The sequence below is a fragment of the Cyprinus carpio genome, chromosome A19 (genome assembly GCF_018340385.1).
Source record: "Cyprinus carpio isolate SPL01 chromosome A19, ASM1834038v1, whole genome shotgun sequence".
Lineage (NCBI taxonomy): Eukaryota > Metazoa > Chordata > Actinopteri > Cypriniformes > Cyprinidae > Cyprinus > Cyprinus carpio.
Window position 1 is genome coordinate 10,287,785 of NC_056590.1, and position 24,558 is coordinate 10,312,342.

General features: G+C 37.3%; 2 protein-coding genes and 1 long non-coding RNA gene across 3 annotated transcripts in view; 2 read left to right on the forward strand and 1 right to left on the reverse strand.

Annotated features, from left to right (window-relative positions):
- The first annotated feature begins 4,371 nt into the window (after window positions 1-4,371).
- On the forward strand, window positions 4,372-6,441 carry LOC122148844 ((3R)-3-hydroxyacyl-CoA dehydrogenase-like). The gene is made up of 5 exons (XM_042777166.1): window positions 4,372-4,524; window positions 4,908-5,110; window positions 5,217-5,333; window positions 6,111-6,206; window positions 6,328-6,441. Exons 1-5 carry the CDS (start codon window positions 4,479-4,481, stop codon window positions 6,439-6,441), a joined length of 576 nt encoding a protein of 191 aa, XP_042633100.1. The 5' UTR covers window positions 4,372-4,478.
- Window positions 6,442-7,111: 670 nt separating this feature from the next.
- LOC122148793 lies at window positions 7,112-7,431 on the forward strand. The gene is made up of 2 exons (XR_006162621.1): window positions 7,112-7,186; window positions 7,277-7,431. It is a non-coding gene; the product is annotated as an uncharacterized LOC122148793 (long non-coding RNA).
- Window positions 7,432-11,980: 4,549 nt separating this feature from the next.
- The window catches only part of LOC109111231 (collagen alpha-1(V) chain-like), a 32,069-nt gene continuing 19,491 nt past the window's right edge, over window positions 11,981-24,558 (reverse strand). Inside the window, exons 11-61 of the mRNA XM_042777167.1 lie at window positions 24,443-24,484; window positions 24,131-24,193; window positions 23,794-23,868; window positions 23,504-23,590; window positions 23,335-23,391; window positions 23,166-23,219; window positions 22,948-23,001; window positions 22,738-22,791; window positions 22,536-22,589; window positions 22,285-22,338; window positions 22,046-22,090; window positions 21,873-21,926; window positions 21,655-21,699; window positions 21,494-21,547; window positions 20,952-20,996; window positions 20,750-20,803; window positions 20,625-20,669; window positions 20,355-20,408; window positions 20,092-20,136; window positions 19,934-19,987; window positions 19,713-19,820; window positions 19,431-19,484; window positions 19,284-19,337; window positions 19,019-19,063; window positions 18,768-18,821; window positions 18,556-18,600; window positions 18,402-18,455; window positions 18,259-18,312; window positions 18,114-18,167; window positions 17,792-17,989; window positions 17,603-17,656; window positions 16,809-16,916; window positions 16,613-16,720; window positions 16,472-16,525; window positions 16,218-16,271; window positions 16,011-16,118; window positions 15,863-15,916; window positions 15,671-15,724; window positions 15,433-15,486; window positions 15,273-15,326; window positions 15,041-15,148; window positions 14,904-14,957; window positions 14,703-14,756; window positions 14,546-14,599; window positions 14,270-14,323; window positions 14,076-14,183; window positions 13,911-13,964; window positions 13,205-13,366; window positions 12,475-12,528; window positions 12,205-12,240; window positions 11,981-12,040 (exon numbers count right to left, since the gene is read on the reverse strand). Of these exons, the coding sequence (XP_042633101.1) occupies window positions 11,981-12,040; window positions 12,205-12,240; window positions 12,475-12,528; window positions 13,205-13,366; window positions 13,911-13,964; window positions 14,076-14,183; window positions 14,270-14,323; window positions 14,546-14,599; window positions 14,703-14,756; window positions 14,904-14,957; window positions 15,041-15,148; window positions 15,273-15,326; window positions 15,433-15,486; window positions 15,671-15,724; window positions 15,863-15,916; window positions 16,011-16,118; window positions 16,218-16,271; window positions 16,472-16,525; window positions 16,613-16,720; window positions 16,809-16,916; window positions 17,603-17,656; window positions 17,792-17,989; window positions 18,114-18,167; window positions 18,259-18,312; window positions 18,402-18,455; window positions 18,556-18,600; window positions 18,768-18,821; window positions 19,019-19,063; window positions 19,284-19,337; window positions 19,431-19,484; window positions 19,713-19,820; window positions 19,934-19,987; window positions 20,092-20,136; window positions 20,355-20,408; window positions 20,625-20,669; window positions 20,750-20,803; window positions 20,952-20,996; window positions 21,494-21,547; window positions 21,655-21,699; window positions 21,873-21,926; window positions 22,046-22,090; window positions 22,285-22,338; window positions 22,536-22,589; window positions 22,738-22,791; window positions 22,948-23,001; window positions 23,166-23,219; window positions 23,335-23,391; window positions 23,504-23,590; window positions 23,794-23,868; window positions 24,131-24,193; window positions 24,443-24,484 (3,309 nt within the window). The remainder of the gene's footprint in view (window positions 12,041-12,204; window positions 12,241-12,474; window positions 12,529-13,204; window positions 13,367-13,910; window positions 13,965-14,075; window positions 14,184-14,269; window positions 14,324-14,545; window positions 14,600-14,702; window positions 14,757-14,903; window positions 14,958-15,040; window positions 15,149-15,272; window positions 15,327-15,432; window positions 15,487-15,670; window positions 15,725-15,862; window positions 15,917-16,010; window positions 16,119-16,217; window positions 16,272-16,471; window positions 16,526-16,612; window positions 16,721-16,808; window positions 16,917-17,602; window positions 17,657-17,791; window positions 17,990-18,113; window positions 18,168-18,258; window positions 18,313-18,401; window positions 18,456-18,555; window positions 18,601-18,767; window positions 18,822-19,018; window positions 19,064-19,283; window positions 19,338-19,430; window positions 19,485-19,712; window positions 19,821-19,933; window positions 19,988-20,091; window positions 20,137-20,354; window positions 20,409-20,624; window positions 20,670-20,749; window positions 20,804-20,951; window positions 20,997-21,493; window positions 21,548-21,654; window positions 21,700-21,872; window positions 21,927-22,045; window positions 22,091-22,284; window positions 22,339-22,535; window positions 22,590-22,737; window positions 22,792-22,947; window positions 23,002-23,165; window positions 23,220-23,334; window positions 23,392-23,503; window positions 23,591-23,793; window positions 23,869-24,130; window positions 24,194-24,442; window positions 24,485-24,558) is intronic.

Here is a 24,558-nt window from a genome sequence, read left to right on the forward strand (position 1 = left end):
AAATTGAAGTAAAATTAAATAAAAACTGACCTAGAGCTATTGTAATGCTCTTAAATTATATAAAATTAAAATAAAAATTATATTAGATTTTATATTTTTATTTTATTATTTGATACTATACTAAAGCTAACGTAGGTATATATTAAAATATAAATTATAATTGATTATATATTTTTACACTGTAAAAATGCACTGCATGATGAAGATACTATCTTGAGCTACATCAGAAGGTGGCAGTGTTTGTTTTTGTCCGCTGAGTGTCCTTAGAAGGTCAGTTAATCCTGAACATGAACGTATAGATGGGTTTTGTTATTTAGGTTAGACAGTAGTTCACTGGATTTCAAACCGAGCTAATAATTGTTGTGCAATTTAGTTAATTCACACCGAATGCTCCCTCATTTTTATGTAAATGATAGTGTTGTGGATTTTCTAGTATTTTAGTGAAACTGAAGTGTGTTTGACTAAAGACAACAAACTTGCTGAAAGAGAGCTTTACAGGTATTGTGTACTTTTTATTCTGATCTCATGCGTGATATTAAATCATGAGGAAGTATCCATATGAATGCTTTCATTATTCAAACACTCTTTCTCCCAAAACAGCTCCAGCAGGAAACACCACTGTCAAATCTGTCCTGGTGGGCTTTGTTTTTTTGTTGTGTCTCGTCCAAAGGTGAGTTTCGTTCCATGAAGTTACTGTTATATGAAGACAGGACTGACTAGTAGGGCCAGTCTGGCCATTTTAGGGTATGATCTTATGGTATGTTCCTGTGGGATCTTTCCAAAAACCTCAGTGCAGATAAATAAAATGACAAATTGCTGAATATGCTGATTTCTGGACTCTTAAAAATCTTTACTGGCTTCTATAGTTCCCTGAAGAACCTTTAACATTAAACTTTTCAAGTCTATAAAAGGTTCTACCAATGAGCTTCTCACATATGATCCTGCAGGGGAAGAAATGCAGGGTTATTATTACCGTTTAGAACTATTAAAAACATTTTTATTAATATAAAGCTGAAATAAAATCAACTACAAATACTTGATGAAAAACTTACACTACTTAAATTAAAACTAAATAGTAATATTTACAAAAACTAATAAAAATGACAACATGTAAAAAAAAGAGAAAATACTAACAAATAAAAAATTAAAAGCTAATTTAAATATTAATAAAAGCTAAACCTGTATGTAAATAATATTAATATAAGTCTGGAACTGAAGACCCAACAAATATGGTCTGGTGCATAACAAAATTACAAAAAATTAAGTTAAAATAATAATAATAATAATAATAATAATACAAAAAAGCTAGTTTAAATATTTAATGAAAACTATAGTGGTATATAAATAATATTGAAATAACATGTATTTTGTCCAGAGCCCATCAAATGCAAAATTACTAATAATTAAAAACGTAAATAAAAACAGAAACTACAAAAATAAAACTAGCTATTATTATTAATAATAAATATTCATATAAATATTAATACAAACTATCATAGTATTTAAATAATATTAAATACCACTGGAACTGACAAGGCAATAACAAAATTACTAAAAAATAGTAATAACTTAAATATTAAAATAAAACTGATAATACAAAAATAAAAGTAATGTAAAAAAATCTGTAATCGTTTAAAATAATAAAAAAATAACACTGGAACTGACAAGGCATTTTGTCTATGACCCAACCCAACAAATGAGGTTTGGCCCATACCAAAATTACTAAAAATAAACAAAATTTAAAATTAATAATTACAAATAAATAAAAGGTAATTAAATATAATAGTAGTATATAAATAATTTCGCTTCTTAAGTCGCTGGGGTATATTTGCAGCAATAGCCAAAAAAACATTGTATGGGTCAAAATTATTAATTTTTCTTTTATGCCAAAATCATTAGGATTAGGAAACTTCATTTTTGATTAGTAATATGTATTGTTAAGAACTTTATTTGGACAACTTTAAAGGCGATTTTCACAATATTTAGATTTTTTTGCACCCCTCAGATTCCAGATTTTCAAATCGTTGTATCTCGGCCAAATATTGTCCTCCTAACAAACCATACATCAATGGAAAGATTATTCAGCTTTTCAGATGATGTATAAATCTCAGTTTTGAAAAATGAGATTTAAGACTGGTTTTGGTCTGGTCCCAAGTTTCCCTCTGCAAATACAGTCACGTCTTTTAAATGCTATACTGTGGGTTTGAGTTCATGAAGTTCATCGTGTTGGAATTACTAGAAGTTTCCAGCTGGTCAAATCCACACACATGCACTTGAGTCATGATGTCCAGGTGGTTCCCTTGCATTGTTGGTTTACTGATTTGCATGCACTGTTGAAACAGGTAGTTTATGTCTGTCACTGGTTCACTGTTCTGTCACTTTCTCTCTCGTCTTTTCTCTCAGACTCAACCTCTCTCAAAACCACACTCACAAAGTTAGCTGTGGGTTGCTCTTTTTTCCTTATCGGCCTCATTGTGGCTCTTTCTGCTGCATACTGATACAGAAACAGCACTGAGGTAAGCCTCCACCACTACTGAGCCTGAAATAATTAAACAACTAATGCAGGATAGCTCTAAAGAAAACATGGAAATGCTTTTCTTGTCCTTCCCTAGGTTTTACTTCTCTTCCCCTCCACTGAAAGCTGAATTGATTTTATGATGTTAAGGGTTGAATCATTGGATATCAACTTTTTTGCATGTGTGTCATTGTAAATCTTTTATTTCCTCCTGTTGTTGTTGATTATTATTGCTTATTTTAATAAAGATTTAATGGCTTAACTTAACTATGCATGATTGCCTCGGGCTCATTTACATATCTGACCAATACTCTAAACCAAACATAGGGAGAGACAGAAAAAACATGCAAAATGCATGCCTCAAAATTGCAACAAAATATCAGAGGTTTATGAAATTGTGTCTGTGGGAAGCGTGCATATGTTTAGGGATTCACTGATGATTTATTTTTAATCTAATGGTGTTGAGTGATATCAACAGAGATGGAAAAGCAACACTCGGCCTGTGTTTAGTCTAACAGCCCCGCGGGATCGTGGGTAATCGTTCTCTTCATTTCCCCAGATGCTCCTGCGCTGGTTTGGATTTCAGAGCACAGGTGCAATGCAGAGCTTATTCACAGTCAGAGAGAAGTCAGTGCATTATCCATCACTCCTCAATTTCAAGAGCTCTTTGTGTTAAAGCCCTTCACAAACTTCCCTCAAGAACTTCATTAGAACTAGATCTGATGCAGAAAACAAACCTTCTCATGAACAAAAAGATTATGAGTTTTATAAAGAGATTTATGTAGAAAAAAATTGCATATAAATTATATTTCAAAATAAATCTTTATTTATTAATTTGTTTATAATTGTGTACATTATAGTATGAAAGTGTGTATGTCTGTGTGTGTGTGTGTGTATATATATATATATATATATATATATATATATATATATATATATATATATATATATATATAATTTGATTGTTATTAAAATCATATATAACAAATTTAAAATCTAACTTTATTTAAAATAAATGTAAGACATATTGAAGATCCCTTGGAAGTTTAATAAGTCAATAAGTAGGCAGTTGTTGATCACTGTTCTAGATTAAAAATTAATGGATTTTTTTTTCTGGTGTATTCTTTTCACAATAAACAAACCAAATGCGACTCGTATTTTGAAAATTAGTGCATTTTTTATTTATTTTTTGTTCACTTCTGCTCTCTTGTGCTCAGTTATGGTATTGCTGATCATTTGTAAATTACTCCAGTGCTGTTTTAGCTTCTCAGAGCGATGTAATAATATTTTTATCTCGTTTTTTATAATAACAATTTTTATTTTATTTTTATTTTGTGAAAATAAAATAATTTATTTTCATATTTTGCAATAATAAAAGTGCTGTAACGCAATTCGTCATCGTCAACTCATTTATTGATAATTAATAACATTGATGATGAATAATATAATAATAATAACATTGGACTTGAAGCTGTGGTTGCTTGTTTATCTCCTTGTTCGGTTTAAGTAAAACGAGTCAATTCTGTCATGTTAACAACTTAATTTCATTCATTGCATTCAATGCTCCTAAACTGGTCAGTTTGGAAGTTTTTCCCATTTGTTTTGGGATCACTCAAAATAATAACACACTTCCCATCCTCGTGTTTTATGTGCAAGACAGTTTATTTCCGTTTTGAATTAAGTTTCCTTGATTCCATTCACTTGATGCACAATTAAGACAGGGTCGAGACAACAGAAAGAAATTATATAAGTCTTAAAATGACTTTTAATCCATGTATATTAGCTTCCAGGTCATTTATAGGTTTAAAATGGCACTAGCTGTGCCTGTGCGAAATGCTTTTCAAATCCAATTCATGGCTTTGAAGGTCAGAAGGTTGTGACTGTGAAGTATGGGAAAGATATGCATGGTCTTTAGTGCCCTCCAGCGGACACCAGTAGCTACTACAACACACTGTGACCCATCATGGCGGCGTCCTCTCGTCTCATATCCAGGCTGACATTAGTGACGGGTGAGATTTAAAAACCTTTCATTTGTCTTGATGTCAAAATGTATTTGCAGTCATTCTAACATTTTATAGCTGGGCACATTTTGTCAATGCATGTTAAAAAGCTACAGTACACTTTCAGTGCTTAGTCATGTGGATGTGAATGCAAGCTAACCACAATATTGTTTTCAGTGTTTATACTGTAGAATATATAAAATATAGAGACTATATAAAATATATGAAATGTATTTAGCTTGCTTAAGGAATTAGACTAAATGTTGCATTGTAACATTGTGCAATATTTGAAGCATGTGTCATTTTAAGTTTTTTTTTTTTTTTAAATTAAAGGTGCATGTAAGAGATGCATTGTTCAGATGGTCAGATAACACTCTTTTCCTGTGTTTCAGGAGGCGGCAGTGGCATCGGCAGGGCCGTGTGTCAGAGATTCGCCTCTGAAGGAGCTTCTGTAGTAGTGGCTGACCGCAATGAGGAATCAGCCAATCAGACACTGGAATTGCTGTCACGTGACCACAGAGGTCAGGGCCACATGGCCCTGGAGGTGGACGTGTCATCGAAGGACAGTGTGGAGAAGCTAGTGACAAGTATACAGGTGTGACGGAAGTGTCTCTGTGGCGTTCCTGGGCTCTTCTGGAGCTCTGAGGGGGTCGCATGATTAAAACAGGAAGTTCATGTGTTCATATCCTGTTTTCTTGCAGCGCCGCTACTTCCAGCCGCCGTCTGTGTGTGTGAATGCAGCTGGGATCACTCAAGATGAATTCCTTCTCAAGATGGAAGAAGATGATTTTGATAAAGTCATTAAAGTCAATCTGAAGGTACTGCAGTCCAGAGTCTAACTCCAGTGTTTTCGTCATGAACATGTCATCATGTACAGTCTACGACGACGAGCAGCACTGTTTATATAATGTCTGACAGCAGAAGGTCATGGGGAAAATACTTTCACTGTCCTTTGCCAAAAGTAAAATCTTGTCTTGACCTGCAGAAAAGAATCAAATTCAAAATTCACAAATTTTGTCAGTGCACATGTATGTATTTATGTATTTAAATACATTATTGTTCAAATATTTGGGGTTGTACAATTTTAAAGAAGTCTCTTTTTCTCACAAAGGCTGCATATTTATAAAAAATTTCTATACTGTTTTCTGTTTGAATTAAAAATGTATTTTATTTCTGTGATGCAAAGCTGAATTTTCAGCATCATTACTGCGTCACATGATCCTTCAGAAATCATTCTAAAGTGCTGATTTCTGATTATTATCAGTGTTGTAAACAGATGCGCTGATTCCTATTTTTGTGGAAACTGAGATACAAAAAAAAATCATGATTGTTTTATTAATAGAAAGTTCAAAATAACAGCATCTAGTGAAAACAGAATCTTTTGTAGCATAAATGTCTTGCTGTCATTTTCATTCAATTTAATGCATCCTTGCCGAATAAAAGTATTAAATTCTGTAAAAAAGAAAACTAACACACCACAAACTTTAGAACGGAGGTGTGTGTGTATATAGATCTTCTCATCATGTTTAGTGATTAGTGTGAGTAATCTGGACAGTGTGCAGGTCTGTGTCTGATCTTCTGCGGGTGTTATTCAGGGAACGTTTCTCGTGACTCAGACCGTCTCGAAGGCTTTAGTTTCTGCCGGCGCTGTGAAGGGCTCCATCATCACTGTGGGCAGCATAGTGGGCAAGGTCCAACATTTACAGCAACATCAGTTTGTACTACATAAATAATATAGTGGACATTTAACAAAGACATTTTCAGACCTTTGCTTCCATGTTGTTTCTTAAATGTGTGTTTCTTCGTCTGTAGGTTGGGAATATGGGGCAGGTGAATTACTCTGCTTCTAAAGCAGCAACACCGAACATATTTACAGACCTGCAGACATTTTACTCTTTAGAGTTTGTGGTGCTGCTTATGTCTTAGTTATGGATCGACATTTACGGACCTGCAGTTTTACAATGTTTTGCTTTTAGGGTTTTGTGGTGCTGCTTATGTCTTAGTTATGGATCGTAAACAAAAGAGAGAGCCTGTTTAAAATAACAAAATTTAAATGTTATTCTGTTGCTTTTAGGTTTGGGATTCGCTGCAACTGTGTCCTGCCAGGGTTCATCACTACACCCATGACAGATAAAGTACCAGAGAAAGTCATCGATAAAGTAAGGAAGAGTGTTTCTGGCTTCAGATGAATCAGATGAGCTCTTTATTTGTGCACAAGTCATTTAGTCTCAGTAAGCTCTTAGAAAGTGGCTGTTTTTTCTTACATGTAAAACAGCTTTGAACTTTAGTAAAGGATCTTAAGGTTTGATTACTTGATTAATTAAATCTTAGATTGTTTGAATTGAAATTGCACGGTTGACATTGTCAGCTTAGCATGCTAAAGCCACTTCTGTGCTTCTGAGCACTATTTTTGGTTATTTTGTGCAGCTCACAGCCATTATTCCAATGGGAAGGATGGGAGGAACCTGCTGGTAAATCAATTTTTAATTTTACAAAAACATTTTCATAGGATATGTTTTATTAAAACACTGTTTTGTGTGATACAAGTAGTTTTTTTTTTGAGATATTAAATATATCACCCTTGCTTGTCTGTGCAGAAGTAGCTGATGCATATGCCTTTTGGCTTCTGATGACAGTCGATATATTACTGGAATCAGCCTTGAAGTTGCTGGTGGAGACGCTTGATCTACAGCATCTTCAGAATCTTTCATTCTCAGGTTGTTCTGAATTGACATGGATTTTTCCTCTTTAATCGTTGCAGGTGGACTCTTCATTGGCTGAAAACTGTTGAATAACACTAAACTGATCACCAGCTCTGTGCCTTCTTCGTAGTAAAATTGTATAAATTACATTTAATTGCTGTAAAATATTGTATACAGTGTAACAAATGAAAATTAAAAATCTATATTTATACAATTAAAGTGTGAATATTTTATACTGAAGCCACTTTTAAAAACAATTAAGCTGACAACCGGAGGAAATGTGTTGATTGTGTGGTTTAATGGGAACTGTAGGACCAAAAAAACAACATGAAGTCACGGAATTAAAACAGTCGATGTTTCAAACCCCAGACTAATGGAGCAGACACAAAAATCATCATTTAGATAAAGGGATAGAAGGAAAGCGGCCAGATTATAGATCGTGGTTTCACCAAGACAACGCTCTGTTCAGGTGTTTAAATGAGAAAACGGGAGTTTGGCTCAGAAGAGTGTAGATTCAGATCAAATATTAGCAAAAGCACCATGTGACCATGATAACAGGAAACAAACGGGGAAAAGAATAACAAAGGAGTCCAACAGCTCTTTAAATAGATTATATATTACACAAACAGATTTCGAAGTACTTACATAAAACAAGTTTTAGCACCGTATTTTATAAAGACAGATGTTCGTCTTTGGCAAAAACAGTCCGAGCGGTATTGTCCTTGTGAGAAAACCACACAAACAACTTTTAATTCACAAATACTTTTTTAAAGCTTTTCATTCCCCTCGCCATGTTTTAAAAAACAAAAAATATACATAAAAAACAAACCACCATCATTTTTCTTCCCTCTCCTTCCTCTTCCTGTCCCTTCTCGACTGCTTTTCTGCCTCTCCAGACGTTCCCTGTGTTTGTCTCCACCTGAGACACCAAACTCTTCTAAACCTCAAGCTGCAATGGAAATGCACTCAAATAATGCAACATGATCTAATAGCACCAAATCACCAATATCTAAGTGTATATATATATATTTATCATACAGAGAAGGTAGATTTGCTTTCTGGGGTTTAATTTTACATATTTAATAGACTTGATGAAAAACTACAGATGAATACCACATATATTTTGTACTGCAAGTTGTTGGTCATTTTCTTGTGAGCATTTCTGTACTTCACAAAATAAATACAATAAAATATTTCTGTACAAATGGTTCTTATGCCTGAACACTGTCCGCACGAAAGGTCAAAGGTCACAGGTCACAAACCCGTGGGTTTGTCAATACTCAAACGCCGTGGGTCAAAATAGCTAAGTGTTGAAAGTGTGCATATTGTCAGAAATGTTTTGTTATTTAATGTAATGAATCAATAACCAGCTTATATACTTTCATTAAAAAAATACTGAACTGGTAAATTGGCAGCATGTTCAATGCATTAAAAAAATGAAAAATTCTTACAGATTTTATCATTCTATAATAAATGTACAACATTATAGAATTCAATACTCTTTTAGACTGTAAACCCTAAATGGCTTTTCATTGCATATGCTGATGACAGTTTTGCTGGTGGTGATTTGAAATGGTTCTAATGGAATGTTCACGCTCGGCTTCCGCTCCTCAGTTTAAATGTTGCACCTGCATTGATCATTCTCTATTCTAAAAGGAAAGGAAGGAAGTGAGGAGGAGGCGGTGATCAGGCATGGAGGTAGGAAGAGTGGAACGTCTCGGAAGAGAAACAGTGGGGAGGGGAGCTGTAGGAGAGAGTGGGGGCCGAGACGGGAGGGTCTTCCGCTTAGCCAGCATTATCTGCGCCAACACAGAATATCTTCTCTTCGCTTCTCTCCTGAGAGAACGGCTCTCTTCTCCTCCGGTGCCTGGGAGTGTTTTTCCCCCTGGGTGTGGACTTATCGTGTGCAACTTTGTTTCACAACAATGTGTGTGTGTGTTGTATGTGTGTGGGTGGTGTGTGTGTGGGTGTGTGTGTGTGTGGGTGGGTGTGGGTGTGTGTGTGTGTGTGTGTGGGTGTGTTTGTGTGTGTGTGGGTGTGAATCCTAATGTGTCAACGGCTTAAACGTAATGTAACATGTCTTTGTTTAGTGTTGGCACATCTCTATGTGGTGGAGTAGTGTCTAGATTCTTTAAGTGCATGATTATTGTGTATGTGTGTGTGTAAATGTGTGTGTGGGGTTCCAGGTTGGTATTGGTGTTTGGATTCCTCCTTGCCCCAGTATGTGGGGGGTTATCCCAGGAAACAGTGACAGTTCCCACTGTCAAACCCAAATTGGATTCTGAGTGTCCCACCCCAAAGTCTGAGATCCTGATGTCCAGCAGAGTGAGAGCTGCCTCCCCCTGGAGTTGTGTTCACCTCCAGCACTGTCATGGCTCCAAAGCCTATTACGAATAATGCAGGGGAGACAAGGTGGAAACAAATATTAATGATAGAATACCTTAAACCTTGGTATTATGTTAAAAGTCGGGGTCTGATTATGTTAGTTACATTAAATACATTCACCAAAAAATCAACAACGATTTGAAAAACATTGATAGATAAATCTACTGATATATATATGTTAGATTATATATAATATATGTTTTTTTTTTTTTTTTTTTTTTTTTTGTGTGTGTGTGTATGCTTCGTGTGAAAACAATTAAAACTGGAGTTAGCAACTGCCAAGATCAGGGGATCCATTACCCAGCAGAAATTCACACATATGAACATATATGCCTTCCAAACACAGTATACTAAAAGTCTTAATTTTAACTACTTCGGCCCATAACAAAATTAATTTTTTACATTTTACAATTAATACATAATAATAAATGATGTATGCAGATTCCACAACATGGCAGGCCTGGTTGTATGAACCGAAACAAAGAAATATGTCAATTTCAGGAAAAAAATTTAGATTACCAAGTATTTCTGATGACATCCTAACCGTTTTCGCGTTCAAACTGATATAAGATTTAAAAACTGTATTATATGTGTATACACCCACAGGACCAATTACCCATCAAGCGCCAACCTTTGTACTATATTGCATGTTGGGGTTCAGTTAACAAAATACTAAAACCACCTCCAGAATAAGTACATGTACAAAGTACATTTTAATATTAATTGAACGAACAAAAAATTTTACAATAAAAAGATTTTTTTAAAATTCCTTTCTGTACTTAAAATGCTTAGATAGTGCACTTGCTAGCTTTTAAACAGACTGCCATCTTTTAGTTACTTCTTTGTTTTGTGTTACAGGTTAAACTTTACAGAGCAGCCGTGCAGTGCCGGTGCTTGGTGTAGGGGCTGGTCTCTGTATCGCAGATCGTCATCGGTGGCACCGCTGGAATGTAGCGCCCTCTGGTAACTGCCTGCCGATCGTGAGGTTCCTCCCAGTCCACTGATCGATGGCATGTGGTTTAGGTCAGTTTTTGACGGCGGGCAGAACCTGAGCAACCGCAAGAATCCCAGATGGACAACACCCACGGGGCCTCCACTCAAGTCAACATACGAAAACTACAACATAAAAGAAAAACAGTAATTCATGATTCACAATATAATGAACTCGACACTGCAGTATTTCTGAGATTATGATAATAAAAGATTTCTGGTTGTGTTGTCACTGCAAATCACTCTCTTTAAAGGGATAGTTCACCCAAAAATGAAAACCCTCAAGCTGTTCTTGCTGTTCTTAGCTGAATGCTAAAGAAGATATTTTGAAGAATCTGGGAAACCAAACAGTTTGCTGGTCCCCAACTGACTTCCAGATAATGAAAACGAATACAATGAAGGTCAACAGGGTCCAGAAAGAGTTTTGGATACACACATTTCTTCAAAGTATCTTCTTTTATGTATGAAATGATGACAGAAGAATTGTCATTTTCGGGTGAACTATCCCTTTAATACGAGCTTTGGTTGTAATTCATGCATAGTATTACTTGGCTAAAGGAAACAGGGATGGAAGAGAATATTCGAAAGAGTTCTTGAAGTGATAACTTCACATTGCTGCCCTGTGCAAACTGACTAAAACCAGGGACCCAGGCTCTTCTCGCTTTGGCCAAGTGTTTCGTCTTCACCTATGGAAGAATTTTAGGGACTAGTGAATTCGAGAGGTTTCAGAAGTCTAAGGATGATCACATAAAAAGCGAATGACAGCACATTCTTACATTCTCTACTGCTTTGCTGGGATACAAGCACGTCTCTCCACCGGCAGTGAAGTTACAGTAAACCTTGAACGAGTCCCGGGCGCAGCCTTGATTTGGATCAATCCAGTACTCGCCTGAAGAAAGAGAATATGAATGATTAGAATGTGAAATGGCTCACCCATTGGTTACGGAATGTGTCAATCACATAGTAACCATGACGATCGTACCGTCTTTCAGATCTGGTTTTGGCTGAGGTGGAGGGTCCTGGCAGGTGCGGGCGGGGCTTTCCTGTGTTCCCAGTGGGAAGCGCATGCTCTCGATCTCCTGGCGCAGTGAGTTGAGCGTGCTGAGATCTCCTCCATACCTTCCTAGCGGTCAGGAACTCTGTGCCCGTGCATCGGCAGCCTCAGTCTCAGAGAGCATCCTGACTGGCGTCGATGGAGCGCTTGGACTTCTTAGGGAATGAATAGGCAGCGGCTGGATGACTTCACCAGCTGGTCCATGAAGAAAAGAATAAATTTAGCTGCATTCTCAAAGATGTGCTGATCTCCTTTTATTTGTCTTGAATAAAAGTTCATCTTCACTGCCAAATGATGGCAGTGTGTTTTTGGTATTGCAGATAACAGATATGACTCACAGGGGGTCCTGGTGGTCCTTGTACACCTTTTTCCCTCCTTTAGGACCAGCTCCACCCCGTTACAAAAGAGAAAGACATAAAAAATTAGTGCCATTTTAGTGTGAAGTATAAGAAATGTGACATATGTATAATTGCTTTATCTCACATGACATGGCTCCCATGATTTACTTCTCACAATACATTTAATCTTAAGTACAAATATTAAGGAAGGATTACTCACAGTGGCACCTTTAGCTCCTTTGATACCCCTCGGACCCTGTGAGGAAACATCACATCCAGTCAGCTTGGATTGCGGTGATATATTTTGGTGCTTCTGAGCTCATGTTGAGTAGTCATAGTTTCAAGATTTTTTAAAAAGGTTTAAACAAAGCATTAACCATGAAGAATCAGTGCTGCCAAAGTACTAAAGACACATTTCTCCACAAGATTCAGAGTTCGGTATGATAAACAGCTGTACAGAACTGAGAAATGGTAGTGAAAGTTTACTCACAGGCATACCAGCAGGACCTGCAGGACCAAGAGGACCCGTTCCTCCAGGCATACCCTGACAAAACACATCAAGAAATTAAAGAAAGAAAAAAAAATAACATGGTATTTGTTGACATATAAATATGACATGAACTGGGAAAGTTTTACATGTACACTACGCCTTCAAAAGTTTGGGGTTGGCATTTTTTAAAATGTTTTAGAAAGAAGTCTCTTCTGCTCACCGAGGCTGCATTTATTTGATCAAAAATACAATTAAAATAGAAATATTGTGAAATATTACTATAATTTAATATAACTGTTTTCTATTTTAATACATTTGAAAAATCTGTATTTTATTCCTGTGATCAAAGCAGAGTTTTCAGCATCATTACTCCAGTCTTCAGTGTCACATGATCTTCAGAAATCATTCTAATGTGCTGATTTGCTGCTCAAGAAAAATTTCTGATTATTGAAAACAGTTGAGGTGCTTCATATTTTTGTGGAAACTGAAACATTTTATTTCTCAGGATTCTTTGATGAATACAAAGTTCAAAAGAACAGCATTTATTTAAAATAGAATCCTTTGCATCATTATAAATGTCTTTACTGTCACTTTTGAGCAACTTATTACAGTCTCATTTTGAAATTAATTTCTTTAAAAAATCTTACAGACTCCACTTTTGAACACCACACTTTATAACATCATTTTCTATCTACTTGTCTGATTACTAACAAACCATTACTCCACAAACCGTTTCTCCCTTGAGTCCTGATGATCCCTGAGGTCCCGGCATGCCTCGGTCTCCCTTCTCTCCTTGTTCTCCTGGAGGCCCGATCAGACCAAGCATACCTGGATGTCCCTTCTCACCCTTAGCACCAGGGTCACCACGGAGACCTGGCAAACCTGAAGGACCCTGTGAGAGGAGCAGGAAATTTGGCATTCAATATACATACATGTATGCAACTATAATAATAATTCTAATGATAGTTCACCTCTTAGTGTGTTTCAGGTATTAATACTTGTATATTGAAAACTCAATTCATTACTGTATATTTGATAATACAGCAGGTCTTTGTAAAGAAGAGTATAACTGCACACTCACTCACAAGTTTATTATTATCATCAAACAATGAGACATAGAAAGTCTCAAAAGATCAATACAACATAACCAGAGCTCTCTCTGATGTAATGCGATATACGGATCAGTCTGTGTTATTTTAATTGCTCAAGATTGTTAAATAATTATAGAACACTGATTGTGATGTAACTATGTTTCACCTGTGAGTAACTTGATTTATGATGTTCTCAATTTTGAAGAAATTGTAACTTGACAAAAGCTTGTTGCTGAAATGTTGGTTATAATGATCTTGTAAGAGAGTGTGCAGTTAATTTTTCCCCTAACTTGCGCCTCCATAAGGTGTGTGTTTGCTGTAATGCTCTAACACAGAGGGTCTTACCATTGGTCCAGGGGGTCCCTTCTGGCCAGCAGCACCTGGAGCGCCTTGCTCACCCTAAATAAAGTTATCATCTGTCAGAAGATCATCTGATAAACACTATATTAGTTTTCACTAAATAAACAGAAAAAAAAATCCAACAAAAATTCCACAATTCCAATATCATACCACTGTTCCAGGCAACCCTCTCAGACCCTCAGTTCCTGGTTTTCCTGGTGGACCCTCTGCCCCCACAGGGCCAGTCTTTCCTGGAGGGCCAAGGGCACCTGAATCCCCCTAGAAAAAAAAAAAAAGATTACAGGAGGAAAAAACCTACAAAAACCCTGTTTATTTGTTGTAATAATATTCCCACTTAGTCTTACCTTGCTTCCTTTCTCTCCCTGACGACCCTCTGGTCCCCTTGTGCCAGGAGGACCCTGAAAAATGAAGTCCAGAAATATGTATTTTTCTATGGGATCCAGCCTGTACAATATTTTTTTTGTAGACCAGATATCTAACAAATTACTCAAATTACTCATACAAATATAAATCACTCTCTACTACAGTGAAATACACCATCAATGATCTTAATACAAAAATACACAAATTAAGATATGAGAGTGGTTATGTTGGGCTGTGGTGAAAAATGGTGATCTTACTCTCTTTCCTGGAGGTCCAGGTGGTCCGTTCTCACCAGTTGGTCCAGGTGAACCCTAAACCCAGGCAAAGATAGTACTCACATTATATCCTGAAAAACCCCTTAGAAGTATGCATAAGGAAGATGTGCACTTTATAAACAGGAGGATGATCACTCACAGCTTCTCCTTGTTCTCCATCCTCTCCTCTTTCACCCTTTGCACCATCTTGGCCCTGCAAAGAAGGTCAGTTTTTTTTCTTGCACTGATGAATCACATACAAAGACCAGGAACATGTATGAAGATGGTACGAAGGGTCAATTTCAATTTCATGTTGGCTTCAAGAGTCATGTATCAGTATGTAAATGACTGCTCTACTCACTCGTGGTCCAACTTCACCAGGGGGACCAGGATCACCAGGGAAACCAACAGGACCCTTGAAAACACAAATATCAGCTGCTGAAGAGTCACAGATAGACCTGTTTCTCATTTCAAGGCTAAGTCATGTTTAATACATACAGGGTTTCCTTTGGGTCCATCATCTCCAGGGGGTCCTTTTCCACCAGCAGGTCCAGCGGTGCCCGGCTGCCCAGCCTCTCCCTTCTCACCACGCTCTCCTCTCGGACCCTGCCATTGGATAAGCAAACCAATAAGGTGTTAGCTGTGATTATATCTACTAAATAAATAAATGTAAGTAATTTTTTTTACAAGTTAAGAGGATGATAAAAATTTCAGCTAACGCAATTCTCACCATTTTTCCTGGCTCTCCACCAACACCGGGTGGTCCAGATTCACCAGGCTCACCCTGTCAATACAAATAAAACAACGTCAAGTGCCAACAATCAGAACTGCTAATCTTGTCAATCATAAAGTGGTCATCCATGCAGAAAGTTGAAGTTTTTTATACTTGCCTTCTCTCCTATGGGACCTGGATTACCCAAACCTCCTGGAGGACCTTGAGGACCCTGAAAAATGAAGGATATGCATTAAATCATCCAAAGAAATGCTAAATTAATTGACTGCAGAATGCCACGATTGACCAATCTGAATAAAGTATTCCATAGAGTCATTGCATGGTGATTATAACATATAATATTGAACTGCAATCATCTGTAAATGTTTAGTTATAGTGCAAATTAAGTTACTTACATCAGCACCATTAGGACCAGCTGGACCTCGTGGACCTGGCGGACCAGGAGGACCCTACAGAAATACATGACCAGAAACGATTAGGATATGGGCATCATATATTTATGTTTTAAAATGCTAGAGCATCATATGCTGCATTATAAACATCAATTGCACCTTTAACTGCCTTTAAATAAAAATTGTAAGACTCACCATTGGCCCAACATCTCCTGTCTCTCCTTTTTCTCCAGCTGGGCCTGGCAAACCCTAATGAATGTGAATGAAGTGCAAAATAGCTTAAACATCTAGTATGTAGATTTTAATGTGTAAGAGTGAATAAAACACAATCTGAATGCAGTACCTGCAGTCCAATGGGGCCTGGAGGCCCAGTGAATCCTCTTGTCCCTTCATCTCCTTTAGTGCCGAATGGTCCCTGTTGACCTCTTGCACCTGTCTCACCATCAGCACCCTGAGAATAGATTTGAAATGGGGACGACCACAAGCAGATATAACCTTTTGACTACCTATGAACAGTAGCATGACTTTGTTGGCATGGAATCACACTCACAGCTGGTCCAGGCTGTCCAACAGGACCCATTGGCCCGGGTGGACCAGGAGGACCCTGTAAATGTGAAAATAATTGATTATAGATTGATATTAGCCCACGAAAATAACTGAAACAACATCTAAGCATGCAATGTTTTCAAATTTTAGGACTCCTTGAAAAGGCTTGGAACTTGTTACAATGTTGATGTATTTTCTTTGGAAACAGGACATTTTGAAAATTATGAAGATTTCATAAACGAAAGTTAATTTACTCACATGTTCTCCCTTGGATCCTTTACCGCCCTTTTGTCCTGGCTCTCCAACCTCACCCTATTAAAAAAACAGCTCAACTTTATATCTGACAAGAACTTCCACATAACTGATGATTTGAGATTGAGATATGAAGAGGTTGCTTACCTTGTCTCCATCCTCTCCAGCAGTACCTGGAGGTCCAGCAGGGCCTGGGAGGCCAACTGGGCCTTGGATGCCATCACGACCACCTGGACCAATTGGACCTTTCTCCCCCTGTAAAACAGGATTATGTTATTTGACAGGCCTATATATAAATATATAAATATATGAGATAAGGTGCAAACCTAGAGTAGACACTTACTGGCACTCCTTTTTCTCCCACAGCTCCAGGAGGCCCCTGAGGTCCAGGTCGTCCGGGCGGGCCGACAGGTCCTGCGGTGCCAGCTGGTCCTCTCTCCCCAGGTGATCCCTGTATAGAAATTCAGTTAGGGTAACAGACTGAAAGCCCGTCATATAATTCCTCAAAAATAAGATCATAAACATCTGGGTATTATTATCATTATTATTTCATCTTAAAATCAAAATAAAAAAGTATTAAAAAATATTAAATAATAAATTAATATTAAAAATAATATTTTTTTAAATTATCTTTATGACAATTAAGCACTTAATTATTTCTCTCTCTCTAACCCACTGAAATGTGAAAATAGAGTTCTCATTATGAAAAATATTTTTTTTCTAAAAATAACTGAAATTGTAAATATTATTTAAATTGTATACATTTGTAAACAGCAATTCTAAGTACAGTATACACTATGATATTGTATAAGCAATATGAGCAATATCAATATTAATTCGACACTAATCATTAATTAATGTCTCTACACTCTTAAAAGTAAAGGTTTTTGCTGTGATGCCATAGAAGAACCATTCTGAGTTCCCCAAAGATCGTTTCAGTTCTTAAAAGAGCCATTTTTCTTATAGTGTGAAGAACATTTTATAATCTAGAGAACCTTTCTGCAGTATAAAAACATTTTGTGTGATGAAATTGTTTTATGGATGTCTTCATAGAACCATTAATGGCAATAAAGAACCTTTATTTTTAAGAGTGTATCTACTTGATATTTCATATTCTGGTTATTATGAGCAGCATACAGCAGATCCAGGTGGTCCAGCAGGGCCTTCGTTTCCTTTCAGTCCTCCAGTGCCCTTTGAAAGCACAAAGGTAGAGCTCAGTTTGGTATAAAAACATTTATGTGCAGTTTTAAAGTTGGTTGAGAAAACACATTTAGAAAAGGTTTTATAATATAAAATTCACTAGGCAGAATGGGTGAGACTTATTACTGGAGTTCCTGGCAGTCCTCTCTCTCCTGGGAATCCTCTCAGTCCAGGGGGTCCGTCTTTACCGGGGCCGCCAGGGGGACCGGGATCTCCTTTGGTTCCCTCTTTACCAGAAGGCCCAGAAAGACCTTGCTCACCGGGCGGTCCTGGGGGTCCTGGGTGACCACGCTCACCCAGCTGACCAGTCTCACCAGAGGGACCCTAAACAAGAGCTAGATTTGAGTAAAGCTTGTACAGTTCCATACATTTTTTAATTTTTGAGAAATTGTATTAATAGTTTCTCGAGAAAGAAACCCATTTTGCTTGATAAAAGCACAAAACTAACCTGTGGTCCAACAACTCCCGGTGGCCCAGGTGGTCCAGTTTTGCCTTGGAAACCCTAAGAATGCAATTTGAAAAATATATGTTCCTGTTCAACTTTGATCACAGTGAATATTGTACTTTTGATGATTAAAACGAAAGATACATACAACTTCGCCTCTTTGTCCAGGGTGTCCAGGCAGTCCATCTTTCCCTGGAGGTCCCTTCAAAATCAAATGACATATCAGTAAGTAATAGAGAAAAACAAAAGTTCAGATTAAGCATCAGATCAAACTCATAAACTGTTCCTTACAGGAGGTCCCTTCGGCCCAGGGAATCCATTTGGACCTTGAGGTCCAGTTAGTCCCTGAACAAAAGCAGAAACATAATAAGTAAATTAAAACTGAAGCAAAAACCTAGACTGAAAGGTTTTAAATAAATAAAATAAAGTTTTGAAAAAAACATACTCTCTCCCCAGGTGGTCCAGGAGGCCCGTCACTACCTGATCCGCCCTAAAACATCAGAAAGTATAAATTGATTGATTTAATTTTGATAATTGATCTTTATTGTCATTGTTAAAAAACTACAAAAAATAGTTGAGTAGCTCCTCAAACAATGTCCATTAAATTAACAACAATAAATACAACATAAAAAAGATTATTTGCAAATAATCTCATACCTTAGCACCTGACTTTCCTGTTGCCCCACGGGGTCCTCTCTGCCCTCTGGGACCCTAAAAAGATTTTTTTTAAAGAAGAAGTCTTAGAAAATCATTGCACATTGCATTAAAAGTCATCTGCTTGAATCGAATCTAACAACAGTAACTTAAGTCTACTAAACAAATTTCAAATCAAATGAAAGCAAAAAGTGTTTGTTTATAAAAACAGAATAAGATGAGAGATTTGATGATGAATATAAAGAGGCCCTTACTGTTGGCCCTCTCTGTCCTCTAGGTCCAGATTTTCCCATCAAACCCTGGAAAGAGAAAATCAGTTCACAATTTTTCAGCATAATCATTTATTTTCCAAAATAAAGGAAGATACTCTATATGGCACTATTAACATTTGTAATGTGAATGAAGGACTTTACTTAAATTTGACCTTAAATGCAGATGCTGCATTGACCTCCCTGTGACCTGTGATCAACACTTCTAACTCTTGAGCTTTAGTCTAATTTAGTAATTTAAAAATCTTACCCTTGCACCTTTCTCGCCATTTGCACCAGGGAATCCTGGGAAACCAAGGGAGCCCTAAAATACAAGCATTACATTGTTTAAAAAAAGGCAATATATTTGATGAAATACTTGGCTGAATATCACATCATGTCTCCTGAACAATATTACCTTAATTCCTTGCCTTCCGGGATATCCAGGAAGTCCAGGCACACCAAGTTTGCCCTGGATTGACATCATTTTAGTAAAATTTAATACATCTTTAGACCAACAACTAAAATATATATTCTTAATTCATTAGTTTTATATTCAGAAATATACATTTAATACAACAAACATAAAATTTATATTCATTATAGCTCACTGCCAATATCAATGGCAATACAAAACATAGCTAAAATGATATATAATGGAAGAAAATCAGCAATCACCACTCATTTTACACAAACTAACCTTCTCTCCAACCTGGCCAATAGGACCAATCTCACCAGGGGGACCGACACGACCCTTCGGGCCCTCAGGACCGTCCTCTCCTCTTGGGCCAGTCACTCCCACCTCTCCCTGTTGGTGCACAAGTCAAGTGCTACCATTTGCTCTCATTTTAAATTTGTGCTAAATCAAATGCTAACTGATGAGTTTCTATTCACTGATGTTTTGTGATGCGTAAGACATACCCTCTCTCCCTTCACACCAAAGTCTCCTTTGATTCCAGGGAATCCGTCCTCTCCCTGAAAGTAGTAAAAAACATAAGATATTTAACATTGACCACTGCACATAAACCTGTAGCACAAAATGGTTTCAATTTATGTTTCAAATGACCAAAAACACCCACCTTCTCTCCCTTATGGCCCTTCAGTCCACGGATCCCTTGATCTCCCTGTCATAAAACATTTAGTCTGTTATCTAAATCTGACTCAACAGCCATTACCGATACATAAAACTCTCCACAGACAGAACTGTTCATAACAATTACACAGGGTGATAACAGGATTTTTAAATGATTAAGCTCCATACTATTTACACAGATTTAATGTCCATTAGAAAACGTTAAAAACTATCTGCATCAAATGAATTGAAAAAAGATGTATATTATACCTTCATTCCCCGAGGGCCAGGATAGCCAATAGACCCCTGAGGACCATTAGGACCCTAAATATGAACAAGGAAAATTAATGTCAAAATATGAACACTAGGATTTCTATACATCTAACAAAGATATAGCTATATTTGTTCTGAAGGCAAATGTCAATGCTGATTACAAAAAGTGCACAAATACAGAAAGCATACATATAGTTTTGGCACAAATGACATTTAATTTCTAAAGCAATATAGAGAAATCTACTTAGTATTATGGTACAGCCTCACCTGATTTCCTTTAGTTCCAATGGGGCCTTCTTTTCCAGGATGACCCTATTAAGACAAACCAGAACAGCATATTCTTAACTGCATGTAATACCACATACTGAAAAAAATCCCATCACAGCACTTACAGCAGGACCGTCAGCTCCGGGCATTCCTGGCAGACCTGGCTTCCCTGTGGGTCCCTTTAAGAAGACATATGAAATGATGATGATCTCAGAATAACACTGGACATGTAAGTGTGTTGTATCTTCTAAAGTGGTAATTCTGTGAAGCACATTCTCTGATTATTAATAATTATTGCTTTGTGTTTTGCAATCATAAAACACTCACCTTCTCTCCTGGTGGTCCGAGAGGACCCTGTGGACCTGGCATTCCCTATTACACAGAAAAACATTCATATTAAATATACTTCTCTATGATTTTGTACATTTGTGACCCTGGACCACAAAACTAGTCATAAGTGTCAATTTTTTTTAAACTGAGATTTATACATCATCTGAATAAATAAGCTTTCCATTGATGTGTGGTTTATTATGAGGACAATATTTGGCCGAGATACAACTATTTGAAAATCTGGAATCTGAGGGTGCAAAAAAATCAAAATACTGAGAAAATCGCCTTTAAATTTGTCCAAATGAATTCTTAGCAATGCATATTACTAATCAAAAATTAAGTTTTGATATATATTTATGGTAGGAAATTTACAAAATTATCTTTACATAATATTCTAATGATTTTTGGCATAAAAGAAAAATCTTGACCCATGCAATGTTTTTTTGGCTATTGCTAAAAATAAACCCCAGCAACTTAAGACTAGTTTTGTGGTCCAGGGTCACATTTGTCTTTAAATCTGTAATACACTTGTTGTTCACCTGTGTTCCTGGAGCCCCCTGCTGCCCTGGAGGACCAGGCTCTCCTTGAGGCCCCTTAAAAGAGAGAATTTAACTTATTAAACACATATTTGCATATTTTTACACTGTTCAGGAATGAGCATTTAGAGTAGAGTCATGTCAGAGAACTCAGATTTACTGACCAAGTTTCCTTTTGGACCATGTGGACCATCATTTCCACGAACACCCTGGCAGAGGCAGATAACAAAAAGATCTGGAATTCTAGATATCCACGTACAAATATTTATTTTTCAAATCTTTCATTTTAATGACAGTGTGTTGAAGTTGCTGTGCAACCATTGCAATTAAAAAATAAACAACTTATGTAGTATTTGTAGTTAAGCTTTCAATGAATACTCACAGGAGGTCCAGGAAGTCCAGGAGGCCCTTTAGGCCCCAGCAACCCACGGGGCCCCTACAGAACAACGGAGAGGTTCATCAAAAAGCATGGCTTTAAATTGGAGAACAAAACCAAGTCATAAAGGTCAGTGCTATCACATGTGTGCACAGTGTCTGAGAAACAGAAACACCCACCGGTTCACCAGGAAGACCTCTAGGTCCAACTTCTCCATCATCTCCCTGACAATCGTCAAGATGGAACAGGATAATCAGAAAAACTTCAAAGTTCATTTTTTTTTTCTTTTTGCTTTATAAAGATGACGACAGATATTCAAGCAAATATGATAAAGAAAGATCTAGAGGATGTTCAGGCAGCATACATCATATTCACTATTGTTAGTTTACTGTAACAGCACAAAATCCTTAAGAAGTACCCTTTCTCCGTCCTCTCCAGGGGGTCCTGGGGGTCCCAATCCTCCAGTTTGACCCTTAAAAATTTTAAATTAAATAAATTAACATTTTTAACATTATACTACATCCTATAGCTATGTTCCAAAACCTAGTGAAACCCTTGATGTCTACTGTGTACACATTGGAAGCTGCATTCGATTTTCCCAAAAAAAGGTATCATAGAAGCAGCCTTAAAAGCTCACACTAACAATAATATTAAAATGTCAGCACTTACACGATAACCCTTGTCACCAGGCAAACCAGGAAGGCCATCAAAGCCACGGTCACCCTAATATAGAAAAACATACACATACACAATGACTTCATAAACCAAAGATGCTCGCTCAAAAGACTCAGTCAAGGTCAATGGGATTTCTATGTGGTAGAAGTTTCAGAGGTGGAATAACACAAAAATGGCTTCATTAAAGACATCCAACCTTAACTCCGGGCTCTCCTGGCATCCCTCTGGGTCCATCTGCACCAGCACGACCCTGCGAAAAAATATATAACTAGATAACTACATTTCTTGAGGGGAACACAAGTGGTGGTAGTTGGTTACTGCCTTGAAGTTACTGTGATATTCTGGCCCTCAGATAAAACCTGTGGGTTTTGTTTTTTATTCGTCAGGAACACTGTAGTGGACTCACCCTCCGACCAGATTTACCAGGAGGACCAGACAATCCTTGAGGACCTCTGGGGCCCTGTAAAAACACAACAGGGATGCATGATGAATGAGAAGGCTGTCTCTTTAGATTATATCCAAGATATGTGAGAGCATCTCAGAATGGCTCTATGTGCTGCTAATGTTCTTGAGACAAGACTAAGAGAAACACAATGTCACAGAAACACAAATTCAAAACTTTACCTGAGGTCCAGGGTCCCCACTTTCTCCCCGTAAGCCAGGACTTCCAGGTGTTCCCTATATAGGATCACAACATAAAGATGTAAGCACTTGACAAACAACATGTAATACTGCAACAGACATGTCTGTTGAAATTCTATTTTATTTATTTATTTGTGTTTAGTTCTTTTACCAAAGGTCCTGGACGGCCGGTGAAACCCATTGGCCCTGATGGGCCTTTCAGAGCCAACTAGACAGAAGACAAGTCAGTTAATACCAAATTAAGATGCATAAAGTTAGACCTCAATGTGGAAAAAGTAATGTTAAATGATTGTTATATGACTATGTTATATACTACTAACCCGAGCCTGAGACAGGATGGCTTGAGCTTGGGCCTCCTGTGCTGAGGCAATGGGCCCTTTTTCGCCAGCACTCTGTCCAAAACGGAACTGCAAGAACAGAAAAGAGTTTTGCAAATCAAGCAATAATTATTTTTTTATTATGCAACTTTGATGTGGGAGCTCAGGGAGGGCTGGTTAGCAATGATGTCCTATATCACTTGCTTTACAGTATAATAATGGTATAATGGTGACATCTAGTGGTGATATGACTTTATGAACATCGAGAGAAAAAAAGAAGAGAGAAGACTTACAGGAAGCATAACAGAAGTTCCAGGAGGTCCTGGGACACCGTCCGCTCCGGGAAGACCAGCCTTACCAGTTGGACCCTACAAAAACAACAGCGGGATTGACTATACTGCTTTAAATTATAAACCCTCTACACCCGTTCTCATCCAATAGTGTCAGTGATCGATGACATCACTGAATATTAAATGTCTTTTATACCCCAACAAAGCAAGCCGAAGGGGACAATAGCGAGGAACCCAAACTCCATCAGGTGACGAAAAAAAAAAAAAAAAAAAAAAAAAAACCTTGGGAGAAACCAGGCTCATCTAAAGCATAAACACACACAAAAAACGGCCCACTCACCCTCTCACCAGGATCACCAACAGAACCAGGGGGCCCTTGGGGGCCAGCGGGGCCAGGGAGACCCTAACACAGACAGAAAGATTGCATAAGAGTGCATAATCTACACAAACCACAAGTGTGAAACTTAATTTTTACCATAACATGCACTAGAATGCAATAGAAACAAAGTGAAAAACGTGCAATGCTCAATATGGCAGATTCAGGAAAGTAAATTCTGCTTTTCAGTTCAAGAATCAAACGTTATAATTTTGGGGAGGACTGGGAATGCTAAGTGATCATAAATTCACTCAAAAGAGAACAGAGTGAACATACTGCTGGTCCTTCTGGTCCAGGTGGTCCTTCAATCATCATGCCCTGTGAGAAAGATAAAATGAAGAAATTAAAGACAGAAATAATACATTTAAAAAAAGAGTAACACATTAAATACA